General features: G+C 45.0%; 1 protein-coding gene and 1 pseudogene across 2 annotated transcripts in view; one reads left to right on the top strand and one right to left on the bottom strand.

The window, feature by feature from the left end:
* The window catches only part of LOC104657859 (aldo-keto reductase family 1 member B10-like), a 47,905-nt gene that overhangs the window by 25,252 nt on the left and 682 nt on the right, over positions 1-21,971 (top strand). Inside the window, exons 2-10 of the mRNA XM_010357729.2 lie at positions 9,142-9,251; positions 11,086-11,253; positions 12,330-12,446; positions 13,436-13,513; positions 18,204-18,326; positions 18,610-18,716; positions 19,150-19,231; positions 19,763-19,846; positions 20,496-20,578. Coding sequence (XP_010356031.1) covers positions 9,186-9,251; positions 11,086-11,253; positions 12,330-12,446; positions 13,436-13,513; positions 18,204-18,326; positions 18,610-18,716; positions 19,150-19,231; positions 19,763-19,846; positions 20,496-20,578 — 908 coding nt within the window. The 5' untranslated portion in view covers positions 9,142-9,185. The remainder of the gene's footprint in view (positions 1-9,141; positions 9,252-11,085; positions 11,254-12,329; positions 12,447-13,435; positions 13,514-18,203; positions 18,327-18,609; positions 18,717-19,149; positions 19,232-19,762; positions 19,847-20,495; positions 20,579-21,971) is intronic.
* Positions 2,358-3,305, bottom strand: LOC104657871 (annotated as a pseudogene). The gene has a single exon (XR_004057996.1). The product of XR_004057996.1 is annotated as a ferritin heavy chain pseudogene (transcript).

Genomic DNA, 21,971 nt, shown 5'->3' with positions numbered 1-21,971 from the left:
GGAGACCATGGCCTACTGGTTGTAAGGAAAAAATCCAGATTCTCAGCAAAGCGGGAAGGAGAGCCTTGCAAGACTGTGGCAATAAGAGGAGCAGGTAATTGTTTTTTTCTTTTTTCTTTTTTATCTTAGTAATTTAAATTTATTTATTTATTTTCTTTTTAAAATTTTTTTTCTTTTTTATTATACTTTAAGTTCTAGGGTACATGTGCACAATGTGGAGGTTTGTTACATATGTACACACGTGCCATGTTGGTGTGCTGCACCCATTAACTGGTCATTTACATTAGGTATATTGCCTAATGCTATCCCTCTCCCCTCCTCCCACCCCACAACAGGCCCCAGTGTGTGATGTTCCCCTTCCGGTGTCCAAGTGTTCTCATTGTTCTGTTCCCACCTATGAGTAGGAACATATGGTGTTTGGTTTTTTGTCCTTGCAATAGTTTGCTGGGAATGATGGTTTCCACCTTCATCCATGTCCCTACAAGGACATGAACTCATCCTTTTTTATGGCTGCATAGTATTCCATGGTGTATATGTGTCACATTTTCTTAATCCAGTCTGTCATTGATGGACATTTGGGTTGGTTCCAAGTCTTTGCTATTGTGAACAGTGCTGCAATAAACATATGTGTGCATGTGTCTTTATAGCAGCATGACTTAAAATCCTTTGTGTATATACCCAGTAATGGGATGACTGGGTCAAATGGTATTTCTAGTTCTAGATCCTTGAAGCAGCTAATTCTTGTGCACGGAATAAGGTAGGAGAAAAACGATGATTTAATATTAACTACTAATAATTCAGTTCATCCAGCAGGCTTTTTAAAGGGGAATCCAAACTTAAAATGAGAGCACACATGCTTAAATCTAATTAATTACCATACCAAAGTTCAAGCAGACTTAGGAAAAACTCCTTTCAAGACAGGATGGCACTTATTCATAGATGGATCCTCCCAAGTGATTAAAAGAAAAAGACATAATAGGTATTTAGTGATTAACGGAAAGATGCTTAAAAAGTAAAATCAGGAAGGTGGCCTGATAATTGATCTTCCCAAGGGTGTGAAGTGTTTGCACTCAGCCAAGCTTTAGGACATTTACAAAACCAAGAAAAAACTATCTAAGTATGCCCTTGGGGTGGCACACACATTTGGAAAAATTTGGATGGAGAGGGGTCTTATCAATAGTAGAGGCCAAGATTTGGTTCAAATAGAACTGATGCTCCTGTCCTCAACAATCTCCAGTTGCCAGAAGAGACAGCTATTGTACATGTCCCAGGGCACCAAAAGGACTTTTCTTTCACAAGTCGAGGAAATAATCTTGCAGATCAGATAGCAAAACAAGTTGCCATTTCTTCCATTTAACTCCATGCCTTCCTTCTCCTACTGCAACCCCCGTTTTCTCTTCCATTGAAAAAAAGAAGTTGATAAAAATAGGAGCTAAAGAAAATGCGGAAAGGAAATGGATGTTACCAGATTAAAGGGAAATGCTGTCAAAACCTCTCATGAGGGAAGTCTGTCTCAATTATGTCAAGGGACCCACTGGGGACCCCAAGCAATGTGTGATGCAGTTCTCCGGGTTTATGGGTGTATAGGAATTGACACCCTGGCCAAACAAGTTATAGATAGTTGCTTAATATTTAAAAAAAACTAATAAGCAGGTTCTAAGTAAATGGCTCTTTGGAGGAAGAAATCCAGGGCTGAGACCATTTCAAAGTGTTCAGATTGATTACACTGAAATGCCTCCAATTGGTCGTTATACTTATTAGTAATAATAGACCACTGTACCCACTGGGTCGAGGTAATCCCCTTAATAATCACTTGTTTATTCTCTCTCTCTTTTTTTTTTTTTACAGAAGTTCATCTTGTCATCAATGTAACTCAGGCTAGTCATTTTTTAACCCTTCTGTTTGATGCCTGTTCAGTCATCTGTGTGGAGAGGAGCAGGTTCAAAGGAAGCTATCCCATGTTGATAAGTGTCTATGTCCATACCACAAAGAATCAAGCAAGTGTAAGTATGGAGATTGAAAAGTCCCTGTGGTGACTGGGCAGATGTTTGGTGGACTACTAAGTACAAAGGGTGGACAGCCAAGCCTCCTGCTTCAAATAAGTTATGAGGACTGAAACAAAAAACTCCAATTAGTCTGTGGTCCCACCCCACCAAATTGTAAGCCATTACACTGTAACCCCTTGTGGCTGATTATAAATAATCCCCAGACCATGGCCAACAGCCCTATGTATTCGAACAGTATGGGTTAGGAGCAGATGTTGCAGGACAGATCCATTTCATAGAGAAACGGATGTGAGAAGGAAATATGACACCACTCCTCATTCATTTTTCTGCTACAAAATAATTTTCTCTCAATTTTTTTTTTTTTTTTTTTTTGGTACCAGATTTCTTTATTTGAAGGAATGGTACAAATCAAAGAACTTAAGTGGATGTTTTGGTACAACTTATAGAAAAGGTAAAGGAAACCCCAACATGCATACACTGCCTTGGTGACCAGAGAAGTCACCCCATTGCTATGGGGAAATTAGCCTGAGGCTTAGCTTTCATTATCACTGTCTCCCAGGGTGTGCTTGTCAAAGAGATACTCTGCCAAGCCAGATTCGGGTGCTCCCATCTTGCGCAAGTTGGTCACGTGGTCACCCAATTCTTTGATGGCTTTCACCTGCTCATTCAGGTAATGTGTCTCAATGAAGTCACACAAATGGGGGTCATTTTTGTCAGTGGCCAGTTTGTGCAGTTCCAGTAGTGACTGATTCACATTTTTTTCCAAATGTAAAGCACACTCCATCGCATTCAGCCCGCTCTCCCAGTCGTCATAGTCTGGTTTCTTAATATCCTGAAGGAAGATTCGGCCACCTCGTTGGTTCTGCAGCTTCATCAGTTTCTGGGCATGTTCCCTTTCCTCATGAGATTGGTGAAGAAAGTATTTGGCAAAGTTCTTCAAAGCCACATCATCGCGGTCAAAGTAGTAAGACATGGACAGGTAAACGTAGGAAGCGTAGAGCTCCAGGTTGATCTGGCGGTTGATGGCGGCCTCTGAGTCCTGGTGGTAGTTCTGGCGCACCTGAGAGGTGGACGCGGTCGTCATGGTGGAGGCTAAGGACAGGCGGCGGCGGCGGTGGCTGCGCGGCGCTGGAGCGGCGGCCGGGGGCCTTGGGGCCGTCCGAGGACACGGTGAAGAGGTGACGGAGGGCTGGCTATGGGCGGCCGGCCGGGATGGGGGACGAGCGCCGGGTTCCGTCCAAGCACTGTTGAAGCAGGAAACCCCGACGACTCTTGGCGAAGAACGTCTCTCTCTCAATTTTTTATGTATTTATTTTTAACAAAGTAAAGCATCTTACGAACATATGTTCATCAGATTTAAAAAATGAGAGTTTCTTAAAGGTGCAAAACCAAGAATAGATTGGTAAATTCATGAAGCTAGAAAGGAGTTAATCAAAGTTCTTATTAAGCCTTCTGGGGTTCATTAAGAACAGCTCAAATGTGGCCAGGTGTGGTGGCTCACACCTGTAATCCCAGCTCTTTGGGAGAGCAAGGCAGGCAGATCGCAAGGTCAGCAGATTGAGACCATCCTGGCCAACATGGTGATACCTCGTCTCTAATAAAATACAATAATTAGCTGAGTGTGGTGGTGTGCACCTGTAGTCCTAGCTACTCAGGAGGCTGAGGCAGGAGAATCCCTTGAACCCAGGAGGCAGAAGAATCCCTTGAACCCAGGAGGCAGAGGTTGTAGTGAGCCAAGATTGTGCGACGGCACTCCAGCCTGGGTGACAGAGCGAGACTCTGCCTTAAAAAAAAAAAAAATTAGCCAAAATTCCCTGTAACCAATCCTCTCAAGAGGTGGAATCTATTCCCTTACTCCTTGGCCCTGTTCTGGCCTTGAGACTTGCTTTGATCAATAGAAGGTGACAGGTGACTCTGCACACATTCCGAGAGTAGGCCTCCTACAATGCTGCTACCTATGAACAAGTCCAAGTTAGCCTCATGGAAAACGAAACACATGTGAAGAGGGGTCCCTGCCTTCCCTGACATCCCAGTCCACCTCAGTGAAGCCCACAGAGGTGAGGAAACCAAGCTGACAGCACGTGGTTCTGAGACTGGCTTATCAGCTGCTTCCTGCCCAAACTGCCAGCCCACAAATCACCAGCAAATAAATGTTTGCTGTTATAACCAGTTGGTTTGTTACACGAAAACAGCTAATCGATATACCTTCTTAATCTCAGTTATCTAAAAAAGATCTCCCTCCTCACCGAATCATAGTTAAGTGGTTATCGAAGGAATATTATCATGAATAATACACATTTCTTTTTTCTGTGCATCATGTAAAAATGGTCAGAATTAAAATGGAGTCACTAATGTTAAAAAACAACAAATACAGCTCGGAAGGCCATGAAAGGAGGGTTCTAATGGTTGTACAACTGAAAACCAAAATTACCACAAAAGACTGCAAAAACCACAACCTTGAACAAAGGCCATTGCAACTGAATAAAAAACATACTCTGCAAGGACCGCTGAACAACTGCCTGTCCAACCTCAGACTAACACTTTCATGATTGATCTTTGTAGCCAAGGCTAATTATTTCAAAGCAATTAGATAATCCTCATTTTTTCCCTGAAAACTTTTTGTCTTCCTTTATTTCCCCAAATATACACATAGTTTCCTCTGGCATGCGTATTCCCATTGCAGTGCTCTATTCCCAGAGAAATATTTTTCTTTTAGGGACCCTCTCTCTGTTATTTAGCTTGACGGTCACTAAGGATTTACTATTTCAACAATACTAGCCCTGCATGTCATCCAGTATACACTGGGAAAATAAGGTGCCCCATGTGCAGATCCAGGAGACTTTGTGGCCACCAGATGATGAGGTATGTGTGTATTTATTTATCTGTTTTTGAGACAGAGTCTCTCTCTGTCGCCCAGGCTGGAGTGCATGGCAGGATCTTGGCTCACTGCAATCTCTCCCTCCCAGATTCAAGTGAGTCTCAGGCCTCCCAAGCAGCTGGGACTACAGGTATGTGCCACCATGCCTGGGTAATTTTTGGATTTTTAGCAGAGACAGGGTTTCACCATGTTGGTCAGGCTGGTCTCCAACTCCTGAGCTCAAGTGATCCACCTTCCTCGGCCTCCCAAAGTGCTGGGATTACAGGCATGAGCCACCACGCCCGGCCCATGCATGTATTATTAATGTCGAAGTAGATAATTTAACAAACATCAATGAAATTTAAGATATTTCACTCATAGGTGCAAAATATCATGCCAATGGCCTTCTATGAGCTGTCATAAGCCACAGCCTAGAGATTCAAGTCCATTTCAATTTTCAAGCAAACCCACCTCATAAACAAGAACGCGAAAAAACACAAAAACCCACTACCCGCAAGGCGAAGCTGATGCTGTGACGTGGCCCTGGCCTGTCATGGTGTGTCACAGCACGGCACAGGCCTGTATCATGTTCCCTAGATTGCCGTCTACCAACTAGTTATAGCTGACTCTAATCAGCTCAGGATTTGACCATCTCTGCATTGAATCTGGAATTGCTACTTTTAAAATGGAAACACTGCTTCTCACCTCTCCTCCCTAGACTCCATTTCACAGAGGAAACCATCATAGGGAAAGAAAATCCTTGTTTTTTCTTCCTTCTTTGCTTTGCTTAATCTCTTTCTTTCTTTCTCCCCTTCTTTCTTTTTCAGACAGGGTCTCACTCTGTTGCCCAGGCTGGAGTGCAGTGGCATGATCTCGGCTCACTGCAACCTCCCCCTCCCAGGTTCAAGCAATTCTCCTGTCTCAGCATCCCAAGTAGCTGGGATTACAGACATGGCCACTGCGTCTGGAGTTGGTTCCTTCCGGTAGGTTCGTGATCTCGCTAACTTCAAGAATGGAGCCACACATCTTTGCAGTGAGTGTTACAGCTCTTAAAGATGGCACAGATCCAAAGAGTCAGCAGCAGCAAGATTTATTTTGAAGAGCAAAAGAACAAAGTTTTCACAGCATATAAGGGTACCCAAGTGGGTTGCCTCTGCAGGCTGGGATGGCCAGCTTTAATTCCCTTAATTTTCCCTGACCACTTTCTGCTGATTGGTCCATTTTACAGAGTGCTGATTGGTCCATTTTACAAACCTCTAGCTAGCCACAGAGCACTGACTGGTGCATTTTACCATCCTAGCTACAGAGTGCTGATTGGTGCATTTTACAATCCTCTCGTAAGACAGAAAAGATCTCCAAGTCCCCACCCAACCAAGAAGTCCAGCTGGCTTCACCTCTCACCACCATGGCCAGCTAATTTTTGTATTTTTCGTAGAGATGGGGTTTCATCATGTTGGCCAGGCTTCTTTCTTAGTCTTTCTTCTTTCTTACTCTTTCTTCTTTCTTTCTTTTCTTTCTTTCTCTCTTTCTCTCTTTCTTTCCTTCCTTCCTTCCTTCCTTCCTTCCTTCCTTCCTTCCTTCCTTCCTTCCTTCCTTCCTTCCTTCCTTCCTTTCTTTCTTTCTTTCTTTCTTTCTTTCTTTCTTTCTTTCTTTCTTTCTTTCTTTCTTTCTTTCTTTCTTTCTCTTTCTTTTTTCTTTCTTTCTTTCTCGCTCTCGCTCTCTTTCTCTTCTTTCTTTTCTTTCTTTCTCCTTCCTTCCTGCCTGCCTGCCATTCTGCCTTCCTGCCCTCCTGCCTTCCTCCCTTCCTTTACTCTCCTTCTTTTTCTTTATCTTTTCTCTCTTCTTTACTCTTCCCTCATTCCTTCCCTCCCTCCCCCCACTCTTCTTTCCTTCCTTTCTCTCTCCGTCACTACTTTCCAACTTTGGGCTGTTTTGAATTTCTTGACTCATCATGAACAAACAAAAGTGCCGATGATACTCTTACGTAAGAGAACTTTACACAAGGTTGCCATGTGTAATAATTCTTTCACACAATCGTCAATCTCACAAAAGCCTGGAAGCGATTACCTGTTTGGATAGGGCAGGGAAGCTACTGTGGCCAGGCTCCAGCTCTTCCCACAGCAGTTAGCACCAGCCTTCTTAAACAGGATGTGGCCAGGCACAGAAGCTCATGCCTGTAATCCCAGCACTTTGGAAGGCCGAGGTGGGCGGATCACCTGAGGTCAGGAGTTTGAGACCAGTCTGTCTCTACTAAAAATACAAAAGTTAGACTGGAGTGATGGTGAGTGCCTGTAATCCCAGCTATTCGGGAGGAGAGTTGCTTGAACCCGGGAGATGGAGGTAGCAGTGAGCCGAGATCACACCACTGCACTCCAGCCTGGGAGTCAGAGCAAGACTCCGTCTCAAAAACAAACAAACAAAAAGCAGTGACTGGTGAAGCCAGCTGAACTTCCTGGTCGAGTGGGGACTTGGAGAACATTTCTCCCTAGCTAGCAGATAGTAAATGCACCAATCAGCACTCTGTAAGAATGCACCAATCTTTCATCCCATCTCATCCCATCTTTCAGGCACTCTCTTGAATGATTCCTAATAGATACAAAACGGTTTTTTTCTCCAATGGGAAAACAGAACACAGAGAGCCACTCAGTTTGCTCCCAACACCCCTTTCCAGACACTCACTGGATTTACCTTGGCAAGCCCTCTAGGAATATGGGAAAATGAAAACAACAAACTCACACACCTTTTTAACATACACACCCTGTTCTGACTACCCAGCAAGGCATATTCTTCTTCTGTGTAATGTCAACCTATATCTGCCTCCCCACTAAGTGGACAGGCACCTGCACCTTAGTCTTCCTAAGTCCCAACATTAACATTGCCCCAGGAAATCAGACCCTATCAGCGCCCCTCAAAACTCAAGTCTGTCAGCACAGAGCCATACAACTAATACCCCTACATAATAGGGTTAGGAATGGCCACTGCTACAGGAACCAGAAGAGCCAGTTTATCTACTTCATTATCCTCCTACCACACACTCTCAAAGGATTTCTCAGACAGTTTGCAAGAAATAACGAAATCTGTCCTTACTCTACAATCCCAAATAGACTATTTGGCAGCAGTGACTCTCCAAAACCGCCGAGACCTTGACCTCCTCACTGCTGAGAAAGGAGGGTTCTGCACCTTTTTAGGGGGAGAGTATTGTTTTTACACTAACCAGTCAGGGATAGTACGACATGCCACTCAACGTTTACAGGAAAAGGCTTCTGAAATCAGACAGTGCCTTTCTAACTCTTATGCCAACCTCTGGAGTTGGGCAACATGGCTTCTCCCCTTTCTAGGCCCGTGACAACCATCTTGCTATTACTCACCTTTGGGCCCTGTATTTTTAACCTCCTTGTAAATTTGTTTCCTCTAGGATTGAGACCATCAAGCTACAGATGGTCTTACAAATGGAACTCCAAGTGTGCTCGACTAACAACTTGTACTGAGGACCCTTGGACTGACCCGCTGGCCCTTTGACTGGCCTAAAGAGTTCCCCTCTGAAGGACACTACAACTGCAGGGCCCCTTGTTCACCCCTATCCAGCAAGAAGTGTCTAGAGTGGACATTGCCCAATTCCCTACAGCAGTTGGGATGTCCCGTTTAGAGGGAGGATTGAGAGGTGAAGCCAGCTGGACTTCCTGGGGCGACTGGAGACTTGGAGAACTTTTCTGTCTAGTTAAAGGATTGTAAATGCATCAATCAGCACTCTGTGTCTAGCTAACGGATTGTAAATGCATAAATCAGCACTCTATAGAAATGTACAAATCAGTGCTGTTGTCCACCTAAAGGATTGTAAATGCACCAAGCACCACTCTGTAAAATGGACCAATCAACACTCTGTAAAATGCACCAATCAGTGCTCTGCAAAATGGACCCATCTGCAACGCATGGGCGGGGATAAATAATGGAATAAACAACCTGCTTGGGTTCCCTTCCAGCTGTGGAAGCTTTGTTCATTCCCTCTTCATAATAAATCTTGCTGCTGCTGACTGTTTGGGTCTGCACCACCTTTAACAGCTGTAACACTTGCCACGAAGCTCTGTGGCTTCATTCTTGAAGTCCGCGACACCACGAACCCACCAGAAGGGAGAAACTCCAGACACATCTGAAGGAACAAATTCTGTACACACCATCTTTAAGAGCTGTAACAACCACTGCGAAGGTCTGGGGCTTCATTCTTGAAGTCAGTGAGACCAAGAACCCACCAGAAGCAACCAACTCTGGACACAGCAGGAGGTGAGACTTCTACCTGCTCACTCAGAATCATTTCTGCACCAACCATGGCCGCCTTTGTGGAGCTCAGTACCAAAGCCAAGATGCCCATTGTGGGCCTGGGCACATGGCAGGTAAATATGCAAATCTTTGCACACCCTTCTTCTCTGCAAGGGTGTTTGGGTGTTTTCTCTTTCTGCATTCAGCCAGGAAAGCCTGGAGGTCGGACAGGGGTTTGGAGAGGTGAGATTCAGTCCTGGAGCCAGGACTCCGATTGCTTTCTTTTCTCAGAGCTATTCAGGCTGCAAAGCTCCAAGGCTGGCTTTCCCAGCAGTGCTGAGAGCTTCTCTAGCAAGTATCAAAGTTCAAGCAGCTGTTGGACTTAAAATTGTTTTCCAGGGCAGTTTCTTCTGTCTCTCTAGGACACTTAATTGGGCTCAACGTTTCCCCACTTGGCTGTGGGTTTGTTGTGGGCCGGGTGGTTGCAGAGAGGATGCAGAGCCCCAAGTCCTTGGCACCCCTTTGCAGATCACGTTGTGGGACTTGGGCTAGTGGAATCCATATGACCTGGGAGCTTGTTAGAAATGCAGAACTGGCCGGGTGTGGTGGCTCATGCCTGTAATCCCAACACTTTGGGAGACCCAGACGGGAGGATTGCTTAAGCCCAGGAGTTGGAGACCAGCCTGGGCAACATAGCAAGACTCTATTTCTACAGAGAATCAATAAATTAACTGGGCATGGTGGCATGCAGCTGTAGTCCCAGCCACTTGGCAGGCTGAGGTGGAGACTGAGTGTTGAGTCTGAGAGGTCAAGGCTGCGGTGAGCAGTGATGGTGCCACTGCCCTCCAGTCTGGGCAACAGAGTGAGATCCTGTGTAAAAGAAAGAAAGTGAAAAAATGCAGAGTCTCGGGCTCCACCCCAGACTCCCTAATGGGTATCTCCCCTTTAACAAGGTCCCCAGGTGGTTGCTGTACGCATTGAAATCTGCAGCATGCTGAGACTGCCAAGAGCCTGGGCTGGGAGTCATGAGCTCCACCGGGCTGTGTTAATGTCAGCTGGCAAAACATGGTAAGGCACATCCAGGACTCAGTGAGGGAGGTTCCCGAGCCTCTCTTAGGCTAAGTTTGAAATTGTTCCATCACCACCTCACTCTGCCTTCTTTGCCATTTTCATCCATGATGGCACTACCCTAACTAGCTACCATTCCTATAAGGTTTTCTATTTCTCCTTTTTTTCTGAAAGGATCCTTGTATAATGAACGGCCTCTACTGAGCCTTACTGTGTGTCAGGTGATGTGCTTAACTTAACATTCATTGCAGCTTGTCATCATCACGAAGGTCTTATAGGCTGGTGCTATTTTTTTTTTTCCATTTTGCAGACAAGGTTTAGAAAGATGGAATCACCTGCTTGGGCCCACACACCCAGTAAGTGTTGGAATCCGGATTGATGCTGTAATGACCATTATCCACATCCTTATCACCGTTTGGGGATAGTGCCTGAAAATCCCTCTGGGTTATTTAGAGTCAGGCTTTCATCTGGGTCTTCAGCAAGTTGCAGTGGAGCCATCTGCACTCCCCGACACATCTGAAGACATTTCAGGACTAACCTGGATGAAAGGGGAACTGACTTTAACTAGGACAGGACATAAGGAGACAATCATAAAATTAATTCACTTTCCTTCTCTTCTTTTGAAAACTTTTCTAAAGTTTGCCAGACATCCCCTGGCAGAGGAGACGCCAGTGAGGCCTTGGTTTGGAGAAACTGGGCCATGCGGGGCAGCCTGTTGAAGGTGGTCTGGGGATAAGAGAATATGTTGGTTGCTGACTGTGGTGTAATTCCAGCTACTAGGGAGTTGGGTGGATTGTTTGAACTTCGGAGTGTGAGGCCAGCCTGGGCAACATGGCAAGCCCCATCTCTTAAGGAAAAAAAAAAAATATATGTGTGATGGGCTTTTCTTTTGCTTTTCAGTCTCATCTCGGCAAAGTGAAAGAAGCGGTGAAGGTGGCCATTGATGCAGGATATCGCCACATTGACTGTGCCTATTTCTATCAGAATGAACATGAGGTGGGGGAAGCCATCCAAGAGAAGATCCAAGAGCAGGCTGTGAAGCGGGAGGATCTGTTCATCGTCAGCAAGGTGCACATGGCGCATTGGGTGGGAGGCCTTCACTTCAAGGCAGGCAGAAGTATCTGGGTCGGGTCGGCAGCGAGAACTCTGTCAGCCTTTTCTACATGTAGCCCTTTTCATCCCTGCCTTGATAACATCCGTGGATACAATTCTATCCATACTCCAAGCCGTTTTTGATATTTGAACATGTCTTTGCTGTGCCACCTGCCTGCGGGTTGGTTTTCCCATAGTGGGCTTGTCTCCATGGAGTCCTGCACTGCCCTGGGTCTCCCTGTTCCCTATCAGAGGGATCCACCATCTGCCCAGAGGCAGTCAGAGGCCAAGGGTGCAGGCAGGGCTTGATGTGTGGTCTCCCTGTCAGCACTGTGGTCTCAGTGACTGTGCCCCTGAGGTTCTCAGCCAGGGGGCATTTTGGAAAACAATAGGGGCATTTTTCTATTGTCACATATGGTTTTCTTTATTCAGTCTAGTGAAAGGTGAGGTACACAATGTCATAAAAATGAACAGGGTGTTGGGTGTGAGGGGGTTGAGAATCACTGAATTTACATTATACACAACTTGCTGAAAAAACACTGTTTCTAGGTACTTGGATATTGCATACATCTGGTGGGACAAATAGACCCCACTGTGTAGCAGCCCTTATAAAGTTATCACTTGGGGCCTGACAGGCTTGATAAGGGACCTATCAGATAGGTCAGATAAAGGACCATCTTTTCCCGAAGGCCTAAGAATGCTTGACATTTAAAAGCTACACACAATTCCTGCTCTCAGAGAGCCCACAGCTGAGGAAGAGACTGAGACAGGTAAACAGATTTCAAATCTGTGGCCACATTTACTTAAATGATCTGAGAGACATATAGAGTACTAGGAGAGTTGAAAAAGTAAATTAGTTTTAACACTTAAGACATGTCATTGATGTGCTGAGCCCTGGTGATCTTCCACACTGCGTTGTGGATCTTAATCAGCTTTGTTATAAATGACCTGTGCCAGGTTAGATCAAGGTGCAAATATAAAAGCAGGAACAATGAGTATCATGTGGCCCTTCCTTTTCCCAGTATTAACAGCTCATTGCTACCCTCTTGCAGTTGTGGCCCACTTTCTTTGAGAGACCCCTTGTGAGGAAAGCCTTTGAGAAGACCCTCAAGGACCTGAAGCTGAGCTATCTGGACGTCTATCTTATTCACTGGCCACAGGGATTCAAGGTTTAAGCGACTCCCTTTCTCAGCCTCTAGTTTCTGAGCAGGTGTCAGAAAATAGTAGCTGTACCAGGGCTGGGGGGTGGTATGGGCTGGAGCAGGAGACCTTGCACTTCATAATTGGGAATGGCAGGTGGTCAGGAAGAGACCTTGGAGCAGAAAGACGCTGGCGTGGAAGGGAGGCTGAGGCCATGTGTGCTGCTGAGGTGGCCACATGCCTGTGTTTTCTTGCAGTTATGTCTGAGAGAAGCCATGATTTCTGGCAGCCCAGACAAGTTGCAACAGCCCTATCACCTTTGTCTTGATTTCACGCCCCAGTGTTGCCCTCCCAGGAAATCCCTTGGGTTACTCTGGCTTAACTATATTCCAGGGCTTAATAATTTTATTAAGCAAAGCACACCCCGGGAGTGGCATCTTGGAGAAAAGCCCAAGTGGGGTGATGCTTGAAGGAAGCCAGTTGTCATCGCGGCTCCCATTGCCTAGGGCTCTGCTCTACCTGCTCCTGAGGGGTGGGAGAGACAAATTTCCAGCTCTCTCCCCTCCTGACCAGCTGGAGTGATGATGGCCTGCCATCCCTTATTCCATGTCTCTTCTAGAGGCTGCAAGGATAGAAGCTGGCCAATATTTTACCCAGAAAACCAATTTTTTACCCAAAAAAATCCTTATCCAGTGATATTGCTGCGAAAGTTTGCCCTTGGGTATATACAGGATCTAGGTGTATGAGGTTAATGTCCATGGTGATAACGTTGGCTTCTGGAATGTACTAACAGCAGATCTTAAAGTCAATCCAGTGATGTCTAAAATATAAGGATTAATATGCTACAGTATATATAGAGATTTTATTTAAACTCACATTCTTGTAGTATGTACTGCAGAGCCTGAAAAACTGGTATGCACATGTGGTACTTAGCAAGAGTCAGGACCCTGAAACCTTGTTTAACAGAACCAAGTGTCGTGATGCAGATTCCAGTAAACTTTTCATTCTGTATTTATAGTCTGGGGATGACATTTTCCCCAAAGATGATAAAGGTAATATCATCGGTGGAAAAGCAACGTTCTTGGATGCCTGGGAGGTAGGTTCCAGCTTCCTGTAAGTGTGCTGGGAGAGAAATCTTCAGTTATCCATGAGACTTCACATTGATATGAAGGAAGCCATGTGCCTGATGCTTTCTAATTTCATCATCGTGATTCTCTAGCTCTTCTAATATCTTCCTCATCACTTTTGGCTTTTGGGTGCATCTGATACTATTTATATTTCAAGGCTAATACTGAGTCTTCAAATAAGACTGGAAATACAATGGACCCCACTTTGGGGAATACACATGCTGTTCTCAAACCAGGGTGAAACATTTGGAACAGCGGGTTTGGGCCTGGGTTTGCTCATAGCAGCTGAGTAACCTAGGGCCAGTTTTGTAACTCTGGTAGGGCTCAGTTTTCTCTTTTTTTTCTTTAAAGTCTTATAATACAAAGTACTAATGTATATCTTCAAGGGTGTGATAAAGATTAAGATGGTTTACATGCCAGGAACATTAGTCATAAAGCCCATTTAAATCATCTAACCCTATGAGACAGGGTTAACATCCCCATTTATAAATAATGTAAATAATGACATTTGAAACCTAGATTGTTTGGTGACTTGCCCAAGTCATGTCACAGTGTGTGTGGTAGAGCTGGTATTGGAACCAGACTCATCTGAATCACAACTCCAACCACCAAAGCCATCGGCATGGTGCTTGGCAGGCAGTGAACACACATCCAGTAATCAGGGAACCTTGTAATTCCAGCAGTTTGGAAAACTGAGGAGGGCAGATTACGAGGTCAGAAGTTCGAGACCAGTGTTGCAGCAGAGTGAAACCCTGTCTCTATGAAAAATTCAAAAAATTAGCCAGGTGTGGTGGTGTGTTCCTGGAATCTCAGCTACTTGGATGGCTGAAGCAGGAGAATTGTGTGAACCTGGGAGGCGGAGGTTGCATTGAACTGAGATTACACCATTGCACTCCAACCTGGGTGTCAGTGCAAGATACCTGCTTCTCAGATCAAATCATGACCTGTTTCACATCCTTCATATTCAAAGTGAATTAAGGGATGAACGTTTTCTCTGGTCATTTTTTATTATACCATTATGTCCTTTTGCAAATGCTAGTAGAGAACGAAGTGGAGGAATAAGTTATAAATGAACAGTGGCATCTGACTCCAAGAGTTCACCATGTTATCTTGGCAGCTGTGTGTCTAGGGATGTATGCAGTTGTGAGCTTCTATTGTGTTTTACGAGGAAAATATATTAAGCCTCACCTTTCTGAAATGCTTAGAATTGACATGATTCAATTAAATGTAGCTTTTTCTGTGTATTGTTTATTCAAAGGCGTTAATCCACAAGCACAGCATTCTTTTTTTGAGACAGAGTCTCACTCTGTCACCCAGGCTAGAGTGCAGTGGCATGATCTTGACTCATTGCAACCTCCCTTTACTGAATAAAAGCCATTCTCCTGCCTCAGCCTCCCGAGTAGCTGGGACTACATGTGTGTGCCGCCACGCCAGGCTGTTTTTTGCATTTTTAGTAGAGATGAGGTTTCACTATGTTGGCCAGGCTGGTCTCGAACTCCCAACCCCAAAGGATCCACTGTCTTGGCCTCCCAAAGTTCTGGGATTACAGGCATGAGCCACCGCACCCACCCGTTTGTAATACATTTGATCAGTTTTTCTGTCTAAGCTCCTATGATGATATTAAGTATGGCAAGTATGTCAATGTAGCCTGCGTCTCACAGTGCTATGTTTTCTGAATGAATACAAGGATGACTACTAAATACAACATTTGAAAGGCATGAAAAGATATCAGTGATTAAGGTCAGAGGCTCTGATTTGAAATGAGCAGGCTTGAATATGAAAGCATTGGATGTTTATGTAGACCCACTACCAGTTGAGTAGAAACCTCATTGACCACTCTGAAGTAGAGGGGTGGAAAAAGTATAAAGAAGTCAAATTCCAATACAGGCAAACTAACCTGACCTATGATGCACAAAAGCTTTTAAATTATCTAATTGCTCAATCGAAGTTTTCAGGAAACTTATGATTTCATAGCTTTTAAACTCTACTGACCAATTGAATAACTTCATCTACGCTAGTGGCTCTCAATGTTGGCTATGCATTAGAATCACCTGAAGAGTTTAAAAATCCCAAAGTCTAGGCTACAACTTGAAGGGGTGGCCTGCCCCTCCACACCTGTGGGTATATCTCATCAGGTGGGACGAGAGACTGAGAAAAGAAATAAGACACAGAAACAAAGTATAGAGAAACAGCAGTGGGCCCAGGCGACCAGCACTCAGCATACCAAGGACCTGCACCGGCACCGCTCTCTGAGTTCCGTCAGTTTTTATTGATTATTATTTCCATTTTCTCAGCAAGAGGAATGTGGTAGGAGAGCAGGGTGATAACAGGGAGAAGGTCATCAGGAAAACATGTGAGCAAAAGAATATGTGTCATAATTAAGTTCAAGGGGAGGTACGACGCCTGGATGTGCATGTAGGCTAGATTTATGTTTCTCTCCACCCAAACATCTCAGTGGAATAAAGAATAACAAAGCAGCATTGCTGCCAACATGTCTCACCTCCTGCCATCAGGCGGTTTTTCTCCTATCTCAGAATTGAACAAATGTACAATCAGGTTTTATACCGAGACATTCCGTTCCCAGGGGCAGGCGGGAGACAGTGGCCTTCCTCTATCTCAACTGCAAGAGGCTTTCCTCTTTTACTAATCTACCTCAGCACAGACCCTTTATGGGTGTCGGACTGGGGGACGGTCAGGTCTTTCTCATCCCACAAGGCCATGTTTCAGACTATCACATGGGGAGAATCGTTGGACAATACCCGGCTTTCCAAGGCAGAGGTCCCTCTGGCTTTTCACAGTGCATTGTGTCCCTGGTTTATCGAGAGTAGAGAATGGTGATGATTTTTACCAAGCATACTGCTTGTAAACATTCTGTTAACGAGGCACTTCCTGCACAGCCCTAGATCCCTTAAACCTTGATTCCATACAACACATGTTTCTGTGAGCACAAGGTTGGGGCAAAGTGACTGGGTCAAAGTTACACATTAACAACGTCTCAGCAAAGCAATTTTTCAAGGTACAGGTCAAAATGGGATTTCTTATGTCTTCCCTTTCTACACAGACACAGTAACAGTCTGATGTTTCTTTCTTTTCCCTACACAACTCAGACAAAATCAGTAAGAAACTCTGGGGGAAGAAAGCCAGGAATAGGTAATTTTTTTTTTTTTTAAATTTAGAGAGTCTTGCTCTGTTGCCCAGGTTAGAGTACAATGGCATGATCATAGCATAGAGCAGTCTTAAAATCCTGGGCTCAAGCAATCCTCCCCACTAACTGTGATCATAGGCACTTGTCACCATATCCAGCTAATTAAAAAAAAGGTTTTTTTTGGTAGAGACAGAGTCTTGCTATGTTGCCCAGGATGGTCTCGAACACCTGGCCTTAAGCAATCCTCCGGTCTCAGCCTCCCAAAGTGCTGAGATTACAGTCATGAGCCTCTGCATCCACCAGTATTTTTTAAAGCTCCCTGGTGATTCCAAATTGCAGCCAAAGTTGAGAAGGGCTGGATAAAATGTTCCCTGAACATGTCATACTCATCCCTGCCTCTGGGCTTTGCTCCTGCCTTCTTGTCTCATATGCTCATATTTTTCCCCTTTTCTTTCTCTCTCTCTTTTTTTTTTTTTTTTTGAGGACCAGTTTAAACTCCACCTGAAGGTCTGCCCTGACAGCTGCAGGCTGTGTGAATCTCTTCCTTCTCTGCCCTTTCTGACTCTGTCTATGCCACGGTCCTGTTATCTGAGGCAGCCTCAGGGTCATGGTTGATGGCTCCATAGAAGGGAACCCTAGCACTTTAATTGGACTATAAGAATCCCAGAAGAAGGAAGCACATATATACTTTTACATCCTGACAACTTCTGGGCAGGATCTAAAACACGTAATAGATGGCTAATAAATACATGTTGCATTGGAGGCTGCTGCTAACATATATGATATCTTTGGGCAAGTTTGGAAAATGCCCAATATAGGCTAAAAATTATACAAAGATTCCCTTCCTTGGGGGTCCCTGTAGTTTCTGTACCGAGAAGCATGGCTGGATATGCAGACGGTGGGTCAGGTTTCAGTCCCACAAAACTCCTTGGCCAGGTGACCCTGCCAGGGCGTAATCTGAATGCATGACCTTCCTGCAAACTAAAGCGAGTTTGGTGTGGGCGACAGTGACTCAGGACCCACAAGTGAGGCTTCTCCACATGCTACAGCCTCTTCCTGACTAACACAGCTTGCCCAGGTTTGGGTGTACAATGCACACACACAACAGTAGCTCCCTGCTATCATTTGGATTCATTAAAAATAAAATCATCTCATAAACTTGCAAATGTTGATTTTTATTTATTTTTTGTTTTTTGTGTTACAAAACTTTTCATATTTCCCCTGTGTAGAGAAGTATAATTTTGTATATGTTTCTTTACGTGTAAGGTACGAGTGGCAAGAAAATAAAATCTTTACCTGTTGCTCCTAGTTTTTCTTGGGCTGAGGAGGGGCAGTAGGGCTGGAACCAATCACTGACGGGCACCCAGGCCCTGGACTGAAACTTCCTGTGAATGCTTCGGCTAACCCTGTTGTGGTGGATTCTTTAGCAATTTCTGTCCCAGGGAGGACTAAGGCAAGCCAGGGTCCCTTTAGTCCCTCTGCGGCTGCCCCAAAGGTATTCCTTTCTATGACAGGCCATGGAGGAGCTGGTGGATGAGGGGCTGGTGAAAGCCCTTGGGATCTCCAATTTCAACCACTTCCAGATTGAGAAGCTCTTGAACAAACCTGGACTGAAATATAAACCAGTGACTAACCAGGTAAATTCTGTTTAGTATAAGGGTAAATAAAGGTCTTGCCCTATTACTTTTTAAACATTGGGAGGAACGTTCAATGCTATGCCCGGAGTTTCACCTCAGGGGTCAGTGATCAGGACACTTGCGGGAGGTGTGAGGCTGATCTCATGGGTGTGTTAGCAAGAATCTCAGTGGGTAGGTGTTTGGCCTTTGCTTGGTGGTCTTTGTGTGTCTGTGTAGAACTCCCTATGAACAACTCAAAAAGCCAGCCAGCATTCCCTGTGACGAAGATTGTTTGCTGTTGCAGGTTGAGTGTCACCCGTACCTCACGCAGGAGAAACTGATCCAGTACTGCCACTCCAAGGGCATCACCGTTACAGCCTACAGCCCCCTGGGCTCTCCGGATAGACCTTGGTGAGGCTTCCAAGCAGTGGATCCTTCTCTTGATAATCTTAAAAACATTATGTTATGTTTGGTAAATATTGGTATGAGACCATAAGTCACTGGAAAGAAAAACGTGTGTAAGGTAATGCATTTGGTACAACCAAATAGGATGACAGTGGGAACAAATGGGAATTAAAAAACAACAACAACAGCAATAACAAAAACATGGGCGACGTGTTTGACCCTCTGGGAATATTTCCAGTTCAACCACCCAAGGATGAAGCAGGCTTTGCAAAATGCTGAGGCTTCAGAGCCCGGGGGAGGAACCAAGCTTCCAGGTCCTCCTGCCTGTCTCCCAGATGGAGAGGCCCTGATGATCAGTCTTGAGACCCTCACTGGAGTGGTGTCCATCTGTATATGGTAGCCATGGTGATTGTTCACATCAGCATCTTTCTGCCCCTAGGGCCAAGCCAGAGGACCCTTCCCTGCTGGAGGATCCCAAGATTAAGGAGATTGCTGCAAAGCACAAAAAAACCACAGCCCAGGTGCCATATTTTTATTTTTCTTCTTATCCAGCAACTCATTCTTCTAATCTCAGGTTTCATTTCTTGTGTTGTTCTCAAGTAACTCCTTAAAGGGGAAGAACACAGGAGCTGAAGCCCTCTAAAGTGTTTCCTTTGAAGTCTGTTGGAACCTCTAGGAAACGCAAGAGCTGTCACTGAAACAAAGATAGCTTCTGCCTCACAGCTTCCTGTTAAGCCCTACGGTCAAGTCGCAAAGCATGACTTTGGAATCTAGAGATATGGGTGCAGATGCCAACTCTACCTCTGATCAGCCTTATGACCCCCAAACTGCTTTCTTTATTTGTAAAAAATGAAGATCACAGGGTTGTCCCTAAGATGAAGGGAGAGAAGAGGCGGGGAGCTGGCACAAGTCTAATAGCTGCGAAGGGCTCAGTCAGTATTAGTGATTGTACCTGAAGCCACAGTGAGCTGCAGAGATGTTTTATTCTCCCCTTCCATAAAAGGCGGGGTCTGTGGAACTGAGTGGAAACCTAATGTCTCCTTTCCGCACAGGTTCTGATCCGTTTCCATATCCAGAGGAATGTGATTGTGATCCCCAAGTCTGTGACACCGGCACGCATTGTTGAGAACATTCAGGTAAGATCCCGGCTGGTTGGCCCTGGTATTCCTCAGTGGAGTGGGGGACAGGCAGACCCTGTCACCAGGATTCTCACCTCACCCCTGCACTGTCTTTGGCTCCCTCGCTTCCCACCACCCTATCATTTTCCAGCCCAGGGATCTAGGCTCCGTAGAGCTGAGATTAATGACCCATAGGCTAAAGACATGCTGGGGACAGTGCCTGTTGAAGCCCTGTCAGGTCTGAGCACAGCTGTGCCTCACAGCACTGAGAAGACCCTCAGTTGCCCCTGAGCAGCTAGGCCCTGGGCCACACACAACAGCAGACCATCCTGGCCTCCCTACTCACCTCCCAGCAGCAGAGGAGGTATGAACTGTCCTTGGTGAACTGTCCTCTTGAAGGGCGCATCATGGAGCACAGGGCCTGTGCACACCTGGGGCTTAGTGCCTGTGAGCCTGGTCTCCCTCCCCTGGAACACTGAGCACTACAAATACTGTGGTCTTTGTGTAGGACTTAATTTAGAGAAAAATTTGTATCCCGTGGACATAATGGGAAAAAACTCATGTGGCCAGTTTGTGCTGCTAGAGCTCCCTGCTAGAATGGCTGACAGTCTCCAGCCACAGCAGTAACGACCTTACTGATGATGTCCTGGAACTCCTATCTTTCCAGGTCTTTGACTTTAAATTGAGTGATGAGGAGATGGCAACCATCCTCAGCTTCAACAGAAACTGGAGGGCCTGTAACGTGTTGCAGTAAGTGGCATGGAGTTAACTAGGAATATTGCCAGGAGTTTTTCTAAACTGGTAGAGGGTTAGTTGGAAGGATTGGAAGGCTGCTGGGACTACTTGTGTCTTCAAATACCATTTTGGGGCAGTTCGGAAAGTTAAAATTGGGGTGCCTGGGAATCACTGCGAGGGATACATCTCTAATTGCTGCTCATTGTCTGAACTTCTGGATGTAGAGCTAGAATTGTAACAGAAGGTGTGTTGTTGATAGGCAGGAGACGAGCATTCATTTATTCATGCATTCAATAAATATCTAGTGGTCCTCTATGTGCCAGGCATTTTCTAGATGCTTGGGTTATCATACTATGCAAAGCTGCTGCCTCCACGTACTTAGGGAGGGAGGGAAGAAGACAGAACAGAAATAAATCAACTCAAAATACGTGTGTCAGATAATAACAAATGCTAGACATAAAAATAAAGTAGGGCAAAGTGGATAGGAAGTGGTGTGTGGTAGTGGGACGGATCCTTTATACGGGGTGGGTCAAGGGAGGCTTTGCTGTGAGGAATATGCCATATGCATATTTGGGGAAGAGCATTCTTGGCAGTGATAACAGCAGGTGCCAAGTCCCTGAGGTGGGATTGTGTTTAGAGCATTCAAGCAAGAAGGCCAGGGAGGCTGGATTAAATAATCTCCAAATGCCTCTCAAAGGTGGTGGTGGTAACTCTACTTGAAATGTCAGATATGTGGTTGAAAGAAAGTTTTCACTCTGGGTAGGTGGGAATCCTAAATCATCTCTTTACAATCAATACTTTCTGATTAATGTATCTACTTAAATATATCCAAGAGAGTTGCCTGGCGTTTATTACTGCGAGGTCTGCAATTCAATGACAATTTGAATTTCTTCCAATGTTTCTATAGCCAAAATGATTTTTCAGCTTTTAAAAATGGTTTCAGTATCTCAAGCGTAGCTTGCATGTCATGATATTCCATATCTATCCTGCCCACCCTTAGTATCACAGCAGCCTTTCCTCATCTTACAATGGCTTACTTTTATCAGCACTTAACAAAGTAACAGCTGCTTAGTGTAAAAAGGAAGGGTGAACATAAAATGGGACTCTCCCTCAAACTAAACCACTTACCTTCCTATGAGCATTATTTCCGGTGGAGGCAATGGGTTGGTGGGCTCAGGAGGAAGTCCACCTGGCCTTAAATTCAGCTCTAACACTGGTTTCTTAGCTGTGTGACACTGGGTAAATTTCCTAGTTTTTCCAAGTTGGTTTCTTTACCTATAAAGTGGATGATAATACTCATCGCAGCAAACATCCACTGAACCTTAGCTCAGAATGTGCCAGGGTCCTGAGCCCTTTGCTGCTGCTATTATCTCATTTAAAGTCATAATAATCCCCAAGCTGTCAATTC

This window comes from Rhinopithecus roxellana, chromosome 6, assembly GCF_007565055.1.
Source record: "Rhinopithecus roxellana isolate Shanxi Qingling chromosome 6, ASM756505v1, whole genome shotgun sequence".
Taxonomy (NCBI): Eukaryota; Metazoa; Chordata; class Mammalia; order Primates; family Cercopithecidae; genus Rhinopithecus; species Rhinopithecus roxellana.
The sequence above is the reverse complement of the archived record's forward strand: the minus strand, read 5'-3'. Positions and strand labels throughout refer to the sequence as shown.